This window comes from Nannospalax galili, unplaced genomic scaffold (genome assembly GCF_000622305.1).
Source record: "Nannospalax galili isolate Female #2095 unplaced genomic scaffold, S.galili_v1.0 scaffold777, whole genome shotgun sequence".
In the NCBI taxonomy this organism is placed as follows: domain Eukaryota; kingdom Metazoa; phylum Chordata; class Mammalia; order Rodentia; family Spalacidae; genus Nannospalax; species Nannospalax galili.
Window position 1 is genome coordinate 1187962 of NW_008341810.1, and position 10645 is coordinate 1198606.

At 39.6% G+C, this 10645-nt stretch overlaps 1 protein-coding gene across 1 annotated transcript in view; it reads left to right on the forward strand.

Annotated features, from left to right (window-relative positions):
- Positions 1-10645, forward strand: part of LOC103737500 (cytosolic beta-glucosidase) — a 174606-nt gene that overhangs the window by 61887 nt on the left and 102074 nt on the right. Inside the window, exon 2 of the mRNA XM_029565547.1 lies at positions 6731-6958. Coding sequence (XP_029421407.1) covers positions 6731-6958 — 228 coding nt within the window. The remainder of the gene's footprint in view (positions 1-6730; positions 6959-10645) is intronic.

Sequence of the window (10645 nt, forward strand, 5' to 3'; positions counted from 1 at the left end):
GATGCTTCATAGCCATCTTTACTTCTTTTGAGAACTCTCTGTTCAGCTCCTTAGCCCATCTTTTAATTGGGTTTCTTCTTGTCTTGATTCTCTGTTTTTGAGTTCGTTATATATTCTGGATATTAAACCTCTGTTGGATGTGTCATTGGTGATTTTTTCCAATTCTGTGGGTTTTCTTTTCACTTCCCTGGTTGCCCCCTTTGATGTACAGAAGCTTTTTAGTTTAATGAGGTCCCATTTGTTAATTTTTGCCCTTGTTTCCTAAGCAATTGAAGTCCGGTTTAGAAAATCCTTTCCTACAGCTATATCTTGTAGGTTTTTCCCAATGTTTTCTTCTAATAGTTTCAGAGTTTCAGGCTTTACATTGAGGTCTTTGATCCATTTGGAATTGCCTTTTGTGCAGGGTGAAAGATAGGCGCTTACGTTTAGTTTCATTCTTCTACAGGTGGAGTTCCAGTTTTGTCAGCACCATTTCCTGAACATGCTGTCTTTCCTTCAGTGAATATTCTTGGCCCCTTTGTTAAATATCAGGTGGCTGAAATTGCATTTAGTCATATTTGGATCTTCAGTTTTGTTCCATTGATCTATGGATCTATATTTATGTCCGTACCATGTTGCTTTTATGAATATAACTCTGTAATACAGCTAAAATCCCCCTGGCATTGCTCTTAGTGCTCAGGGTTGCTTTGGCTAGCCGAGTTTTTTTTTTCTTCCATATGAATCTTAGGATGTTTTTTTTTTTCCAATTTTGTGAAAAATGTCATGGGGATTTTGATTGACATTGCATTGAATCTGTAAATGGCTTTTGTTAGGCTGGTCATATTCACAATATTAATTCTTCCAATCTGTGAGAATGAGAGGTCCTTCCATCTTCTGATGTCTTCCTCAAATTCTTTCTTTAAAGATTTGAAATTTTCATTGTAGAGGTCTTTAATGTCTTTGGTCGGGTTTATTCCTAAATATTTTATTTTTTGAGGCTTTTGAGAATGGGAGAGTTTTAGTGTTTTCATGTGCTCTTTCTCTGATTCCCTGTTATTGGTATATAGAAAGGCTACAGACTTTTGTAGGTTAATTTTGTAACCTGCCACTTTACTGAACGTGTTAATAATTTCTAGTTTTCAGGTGGAATTTTTGGCATGTCTTAGATATAATATCATATCATCTGCAAAAAGGTATAATTTGATCTCTTCTTGTCTAATTATTACTCCTTTAATTTCCTGCTCTTGTATTATTGCTCTTGCAATAGTTTCAAGGACTATATTAAAGAGACATGGAGATAGTGGACAGACTTTTCTGGTTCCTGATTTCAATGGGAATGCTTCCAGTTTTTCTCCATTTAGAATGATGTTGGCTGTGGGTTTGTTATATAGGGCTTTAATTTGTTGAGGTATGTTCCTTCCAGTCCAATTCCTTTTAGGACTTTGAACGTAAATGCATGTTGAATTTTGTCAAAGCCTTCTCTGCATCTATTGAGATGACCATGTAGTTTATATGATTTATGACATTTATTGACTTACGTTTATTGAATCATCCCTGCATCTCTGGGATAAACCTGACTTGATCATGGTGGATAATCTTTTTGATGTGTGTCTGTATGTGGTTTGCAAGTATCTTGTTGAGAATTTTTGCATCTATGTTCATTAAGGATATGAGTCTATAGTTTTTTTCTTTTGGTTGTGTCTTTACCTGGCTTTAGTATTAGAGTGATGCTGGCTTCATAGAAGGATTTTGGGAGTTTTCCCTCCATTTCTATGTTTTTGAATAAGTTAAGTAGCATTGGATGTAAATCTTCTTTAAATGTCTGATAGAATTCTGCTGTAAAACCATCTGATCCTGGGCTTTTTTAGTCGGGATGTTTTGTATTACTGTTTCAATTTCTTTTTGTGTTATGGGTCTGGTTAAGCTGTTACTCTCTTCTTGGTTTAGTTTTGGTGGTTCCCCAGCCTTTAGATATCTGTCCAGTTCTTTTAGATTTTCAAATTTAGTAGCATATAGGTTTTTAAAGTATTCCCTTATAGTGTTCTGTATCTTTCTGGTGTCTGTTGTGATGTTTCCCCTTTCATCTCTGATTTCGTTGATTTGGATTTGCTCTTTCTTTCTTTTGCTTAACTGGGATAAGGGTCTATCCATCTTGTTTAACTTTTCAAAGAACCAGCTCTTGGATCCATTGATTCTTTGTATGCCCTGATTTTTGTATTTCTCTTTGTCTGCTGGGTTTGAGTTTCATTTGTTGTTGTTTTTCAAGTGTCTTGAGTTGCAATGTTAAGTCATTTATTTGTGTTCTTTCCAATTTTTTGATGTAGGCACTTAGAGCTATAAACTTCCCTCTAAGGACAGCTTTCAGCATGTCCCATAGGTTTTGTTGTGTTGTATTGTCCTTTTCATTTAGTTCCAGGAATACTTTTATTTCTTTCTTAATTTCTCTGTTGATCCATTCATCATTCAGGAGTGTTTTTTTTTTTAAATCTCCATGTGCTAATGTGGTGATTAGGGCTTCTTCGGGTGTTGGCTGTAAGCTTTATTGCATTGTGGTCTGATGGAATGTATGGAATTATTTCAATCTTTTTTTATTTCTTGAGGTTTGTTTTGTGCTCCAGTATATGGTCAGTTTTGGAGAAGGTTCCATGGGGTGCTGAGTAGAAAGTATGTCTTTTGGTGCTTGGGTGGAATGCTCGGTAGATATCTGATAAATCCATTTGATATATGGTATTGTTTAATTCAGATGTCTCTCTGTTAAATCTCTGCCCTGTTGACCTATCTAATGGAGACAGTGGGGTATTGAAGTCCCCTACTATTAATGAGTTGGGATTAATTTGGGTCTTAAAGTCTTGTAGTATTTTTTTTTATGAAGTTGGGTGCACCTGAGTTTGGTGAATATATGTTCATGATTGTAATATCTTCTTGATTTATTGTTCCTTTGATCAGAATGAAGTGGCCCTCTTTATCTCTTCTGATTAGTTTTAGATTAAAATCATCTTGTCAGATATTAGAGTTGCAATGCCTGCTTTTGTCTTAGTACCTTTTGCTTGGTATATATATTTTTCCAACCTTTCGCTTTGAGATAGTGTCTGTCCTTGAAAGTGAGATGGGTTTCTTGCAGACAACAAAAAAGATGGGTTTTGTTTCTTAACCCTTTCACCTAGTCTCCGTCTTTTGACTGGGGAGTTCGGTCCGTTAATATTTAAAATTATTAATTAAAGATGAGTATTAAATCCTTTCATTTTTATTTCTGTTTACATTCTTGATATAACTGTACCTTTCCACAGTAATAACAACTCCTTGGGTGTAATCATTCCTTTCTTCAGCTCTTTGTATTGCTTCCAGAACTCTCTGAAGGGCTGGTTTTGTGGACATGAATTCCTTCAGCCTATTTATGTCATGGAAGTTTTTTCTTTCCCCTTCGACTATAATAGACATTTTGCTGGATATAGTAACCTGGGTTGGCATCTGTGGTCATTTAAAACTGGGAATACTTTGGTCCAGGCTCTTCTGGCTTTCATAGTTTGCACTGAAAAGTCAGCTGTAATCGTAATGGGTTTTCCTTTATATGTGACTTGTTGTTTCTCTTTTGCATCTTTCAGTATTGTCTCTTTGTTTTGTATGTTTAGTGTTTTTATTATGATGTTCCATGGAGGGTTTCTTTTCTGGTCCTGTCTGTTTGGTGTTCTATATTTTTCTTGCATTTTCTGCACATGTCTTTCTCTAATTTTGGGAAATTTTCTTCCATGATTCTGTTGAAGATCTGGTCCATGCCGTTATCTTGGGATTCTTCTCCTTCTTGTAGGCCTATGATTCATATGTTTGGTCTTTTTATGGTGTCACACAATTCCTGCATATTCCATTCTTGTGATTTCTCAAATTTTTCATAATCTTTGCTTGAGTGGTCTAATTCGTCCACTTTATCTTCCAGCCTTAATACTCTGTTTTCCATTTCATCCTATTGGTGAGGCTTTCTCCTGTCATTTCTAATTGGTTTACTGAGTGTTTCACTTCCTTCTTCATTTCAGCCTGGGTAGTCTTCAATATTTCTAGCTCTTTCTGAATTCATTCAGAAGTTTATCCCTATATTCCTTCAGTTCGTTGACTTCTTTTTTTGTGTATTCTTTAAATTGACTGAATTCTTTTGTCATGTTTATAATTGTTCTTTTGAGTTCCATGTCCTGCATTATCTCTAGGGGATTCTCATTGTACTCCTCTAGAGGACTATTGGTATTTGGTGGGGATATGTTATTTTGGTTTTTCATGTTACTATTTTTTCTCTGTGATTTTGACATATGAATTTCTTTTGTAGTTTCTGATTCTGTGTGAGACTCAAGCCTTCAAGTTTAGGTCTGCTTCTTTTTGTAAACTTTATGTGTCTTTGTGGTTTACTTTTTGGGCATGAAAAACTGGTTCCTCTAAGCTTCCCATTCTCTCTTTTGATTTTATTTGGGAGTGCGCAGATTGCTTTTGTCTTCAGGAGTTCCCACAGAGGACCAATTCAGATGAGGATCAGATGCTCTCAGGCTTTCTCCTAAGGTCTGGATTCCTCCAGGAAAGATTTTGGCCTCAGGAATTTGGGGTTGGACTGTCCTGGGAGCAGGTCCAGGAAAGATGCTGGTCTAGCGGAGCTGGTGGCTGTGCCACCCAGAGATGCAAAGGGAGATGGGGCGGGAAGCAGCCTCATGGGCTCCTGGGTACTGCACTGAGGAACTGGGTTGGTCTGGATGCAAAGGATCAGGAAGAGGAAAGGTCAGTCATGGGCGTCCAGTATAGAAGCTGGGGGGTGTACAACCCAGGGAAGCAGAGGGAGGTGAGGGCGGGACCAGGCCCGGTGGGCTCCTGGGAGAGAGACTGGCAAGTTGTGCAGACCAGGGAAGTAGAGGGAGGTGAGGGGGGGCAAGGCCCACAGTGCTCCTGCGGATCCCAGAAAGAACTGCGTTGGCCTGGATGCAGAGGATCAGGAAGCAGTGGTGGGTCCCCCCATGCCTGGGGCATCAAGACAAAGAATGGGAGAGATGGGCAGGGGAGATGGGAGAGTGAAAGAGGCTGGGGGAGTCCAGGCGAGGGCGCGATCGTTTACCCCGGAGAGAGGCCTGCGGGTCATGCAGGCCCAGAAAAGCAGAGGGGTAAGAACCCATTAAAAAAAAAAGTTGTTATTTTTATTTTATGTGTATGTATGTATTGCCTGCATGTAGGTAAGTGCACCCCTGGGACTGGAGTTATGGACAGTTGTTAGCTGCCATGTGGGTGCTGGGATTCGAACCCCTGTCTTCTGCAAGAACAGCCAGTGTTCTTAACCGCTGAGCCATCTCTCCAGCCCCAAAACCAACAACCTTTTATCCCATTCCTGTAAGCCCTTAGATAAACACAAGTTGTGAGCCATCAGAATCTGAGAGACTGTTTGCTTCTGTTATTGCATGTCTCTGGAACACAGCACTTTTACTGTTCATGGGCTCTTTGTGTAGATATTTCCTTTCTTACCCTGATATGGATAGTCACTTTTTCTTTTGTCAGAATTTCTCCTTTTAGCAGTTCTCCTCTCCGGCCTCAGCACCTCGCACAATCTATCAGCAACGCTTTCCTTTTGTTGGACTGGAGACACGGCGGTGGATGCTCAGTGAGGGCCAGAGAGTCCGTATGTTTTTGCTGACTTTAGCTACAAACTCTTTCTTACATAGCAATTATGATAAAATATTTTAGGCTTATAAGAGCAACTGTGGATGATATAATTGACAGCCCCATAAATCTTCTATCTAGCTTAAGGAAAAAAAAAAAAAAACATAGGGAATACACTTGAAAGATCCCTGTGTGCCTCTCTGGTCCCTCTTGCATTATCTTCCAAGGGAACCACCAGCCTGAATCCTGCCTTTCTAGTTATGCTGCTGTACTTTGAGTGCATAGGTTATTTTTACATATTCTTTAAATAGACAGAATGCAACAATTCTGCTATATATTCTTTTCCTAAATTAAAAGGCTTTGTATTTTAGAGGAGTTTTAGGTTTATAGAAACACTGAGTAGAAAGACTCTCTTCTGAATTTAGCTCACAATTAGTTAATAACTTTTCATTGGCCTTTCCTGGATTTCTGTGAAGGCCAGGACCTTTACCTTGGTTAGTTTTACAGTTGACATTTGCTTTAGTTTCCTCCAAACATGAGTCACAGCTAGAACTCCCTGATACCTCCCTCACTGGGCATAGCTCTTGAGATAAAATGTTTATTGAATTAATAGAGATACAAATGAACTCATTTTGAATACCAATACCAACAGTGGAAAGTCTGTCTTCCTACAAATATTAGGCTGGACCATTAAAGGCCTTCCTGTTAGATAAAAGGAGGATAGTTTCAAGCAGGCTAGAGATAAGGTCTCCAGATTCTGTGACTTGTAAGGACAAGACTCAGGCACGGCCAGGAAGAATGTTCCCAAGGAGGCAATGTTTGCGAATAGACTTTCAGAAGTTGGGGCCTGCCTCTGTTTACCTGCTGAGAGAGCTTCGGATAATGAACCGTGAAAGCTTGCTATGCATCCGCACTATGCAATATTTTTTCATTTGCTACTCGTCAGCTTCAGGGATCAAGGACAGCTAAACACATAACTCACTCATGCATGTTATTTTAAAGGCATATTTTAAAGTTATAAATACTGTACATTGAGTTAATGAGGTATGTTCTTTTGGTAACACATATTTATATTCCACATATGCCTCTTGATGTCAAGAGTGTAACCGTTTCATTTTCTTCCTTTTCTCAGGAGGCTGGGATGCAGATGGAAGAGGCCCTTGTGTCTGGGACACATTCACCCATCAGGGAGGAGAGAGAGTTTTCAACAACCAGACTGGTGATGTAGCTTGTAGCAGCTACACTCTGTGGGGGGAAGATCTGAAATGTATCAAACAGCTTGGATTGACTCATTACCGCTTCTCTCTTTCCTGGTCACGTCTGTTACCTGATGGGACGACAGGTTTCATCAACCAGAAAGGCAAGTGTTTCTTAAAAATAGAAGGTTGCAGCTTTAATTCAAGGTTATTGCTGCAGTCTGGCATAATTAATCCGGCATGCTGTTCTGCAGGGTAGCTTTGAAATTGCAAGTTTTCAGAGTGATTATAAGATAAAATTTTTGCAATGAGTTTGCATTAGTTTTCTCAGTAATATTTTGGTTTTCTTGACTGTTAGGCTTCTCCTTGCAGGAAGGAGGGGTATGTGGGGAGAAGGGAAATTGGAAGAAGGATTTTTATTTATGCACTATGTTATCTGAGTGTTGTATCAAACTACTTTTCAGTTTTGTCACCCACTGAGGAGTTAGGAAGGCCCTGAAGATTTTGAAAGAGTTCTGAGAGTTTCAATGGCACTGGGTTCTGGATGCTGTCTCAGGGGTTAGACTCCAGGCTCTAGAGCTTACTGACTTGAGATGAAGTGTCAGCTACATCATATACTATGTGCAAAGCTCTCTTTGCGTCTGACAGCTTGGCATCTGTGAGTGCCTCAGTTTTCTCATGCTATAAAAATTCGTGCTTCAGAGAGTTATTGAAAGATTAAATGGAAGACTCTTTGCAAAGTGCTTAACACAGTACCTGGTGTATGCTAAACTTCATTTTCAGCCGTTATCTTTCTTGTGCCTTCGAATTAAAAGGAACATTAACTTCCCTATTACATTCTGATTATTAGGCATCTAAATTTTTAGTTTGTTTTTATTGAATTTTTGTGTATTTTATATAGAATATCTCAAATAATCTTAATCATCTTTGTACCCCCATCCCCGCTGGCACCCTCCCATAGCTCCCCCCCACTGGAACCCATATACTCTGTCATTCATGATAAGGCCCACTGTGTCAAGCCTGTGTCCCTAGACGTTCCCCAGTCCAAGTCCATCCACTGAGGTCTAGTCAGCCTATCTAGAGTCTCTTGTTTTAGAAAGATCATTTCCTCCTCACCTAGCAGCAATCAGCTGCCAATGCTTTTTAAGCTAAGATTTGGGCCTACTGTTCGTTTTCCCAGTTCTCTGCAGGGTTTTTGTCTGTCTGAGTTTACATGCGACTTGTGTATGCTGACACTATTAGGCATCTAAAATTTTACTTATTAATTGTATTTTACGTGTATGATGGTTGTACCTATATGTATATAAGTGCACTCCTGTCATGTAATGCCTAAAAAAGTCAGGAGAGGGCTTTGGAACCCCTGGAACTGGCATTATAGATGGTTGTTAGCTGCCATGTGGGTGCTAGAAACTGAACCCAGGTCCTCTATAAGAGCAGCCAGTGCTCTTAATCCCTGAGCCATTTCTCCAGCCCCTTATTAGGCATTTTGCATATATTTTCTCTAATCCTCACTATCAATAAGGAAGATATAATTATCATATTTTATGACCAAGTCCACATATTAGATCTCAAATCTAAACTTAAGATCTAACTAGCCCCTTATACAAACAGGGTTGAAAAACTAACCTGAGGGCCAAATATGGCTTGCCACCTGTTTTTGAAATAAAGTTTTATTGGAACACAATCATGAGAATTGATTGTACATCATCTATAGGTGCTTTCGTTCTGCAAGGGCAGAAGTGAGCATTTGGGGCAGAGACCATATGGCCTACGAAGTCCTAAATATTTATTATCTGGTTCTTTTGCCAACCCCTCCATTACAGCATATGGCTTCTAAATACACATTCTTTATTATTACTTTGTCCTGGAAAAAGATTATGTACAATGCATAGAGCAGGGAAGCAAATGACGTTCACTGTGTGTGATACTTAATGGGAGTCTCCGAAATGCATGATGAATAATTGTGTGACATGAGAGTGGGGCCCTACCAGCCTCAACAAATTTTCTACAATGTCTTTGATGGTAAAGAGTTCCATGTCAATAGGCTACTTGATTCCCCACACAAAACAAGTGACAGTGCCTCAGTGGGCTTGTGAGCTTGTGTACGCCTCTCACACAAGGCTGGGTCATTTCCTCATTGTGAAGCACATCTACAACCAGGCTTACATGAACCCCAGACTTTTGGAATCACCTCTTCTAAACAGGAACAACCCCAGGTAAGCAGGCCTGGTGCTTGATTCCAGAGACATTAACCCAAATGATGGTTATTGGCTCAATAAGCTGAATATGTAGTTACTGTACATCATTGATTGTTTTTGTTTTTGACTGAACAGGAGGTGACAGCCGTTCCATTTAAAAGTGAGTTCATAATTCTCATTTTGCTTCATCCAGTACCTGCACCTTCCCTTCTCTTTGGTACCATGATACCTAAAGGTCTAGACACTGAATCTGAACCGTTTCATGCCTTTGCTTCCTACGTTTCACTGTTTGCCAATTGCAGTCCACTCTCCTGTTGCCGTGCCTCCTAGCCTTCTTCCCTAACCATCCCCGTGTCCTTGCCCTGGTGCGGCAGCTTCTCATTCTCACCAAGGGCTTTTTGACACACACTGATGGCCTTCAGTCCTTCCTATAAATACTACCACAGCAATTTTCCTAAAGCTTGGCCTAACTCGTAGTAATCTGAGTTATTCCCTGCTAAACAAAGAGATATTAAAAAAAATTTAGCTCTTTCAAGCTTCAATATGCAGCTTGTGCTCCTTCCTAAAGAATTCCAGGTTCTGCTTGTCTTAGTCTTAACTCACTTCTGAAGTTTTGTAAGATGCCATTTCCCTTTTTGGATAACCCATGTGATTCCTCCAGGCACTCTCCTGAGCACATAATCCACTTCTTATTAAACGCACTATGTACTTTTCAACTTTTGGAGGAATTTTCTGACACTCTTCATCATCCTTAGTACCAGCTACACCTGCCAAAACCTCTAGCATAAATGTTTCCTCTTCTTTAAGGTCTTCATCTGTCCTAGGTCCCCCAAATGTATATACCTAGGACTTCTAAAAAATATATACACCTATGGACTTCTTTAAAGTCTTCATTTGTCCCAGACCTCCCCAAATATCCAAATATACATACATTTATATATACATATATAACTATATCTCTATCATCTATCTGTTGATCTATCTATCCATCCATCATCTATCTATCCATCCAGCTATCCATCTATCTTCATCTATCTATCTATCTATCTATCTATCTATCATCTATCTAATGTATCTATCTATGTATCTATCTATCTGTCTATCTATCTATCTATCTATCTATCTATCTATCTATCTATCTATCTGTCTATCTATCTATCTACCATCTCTCTATCATCTATATCAACCGTCATCCATTTATGTATCATGTAGGCATCTGACCTCGATCTAACTTTCTATTTATCACCTCTATGACCTATGTTCTATACATCCATCCATTCATCCATCCATCCATTTTTCTATGTATCTATAAATGTACCTAATCATCTTTCACTCTGTCTCCATTTCTGGTGTCTGGCGATGAAATTCAGCCCTGTGATATGCTAGGAAAGTACACTGTTACAGAGCCACACCACAACTCAATCTGCGGGTTTAATGGCGTTTAGGGGACAGCTGGTAACCAAAGTCTTGAACTGCAGGAGCAGAACGTGGTACCCGGCAGGCGTACTGACTAGGAAACCCTGATGGAAAACGAGCAGAAGAAGTGATATGCAGTCTTTGAGACTGGGACACAGCAGCTGTGGTACGAGCCTCACTTTCTGTGCCCCCTGTCCCAGGGAAGAAGGTCCCTCAAAGCACAAAGAGGACTGGACA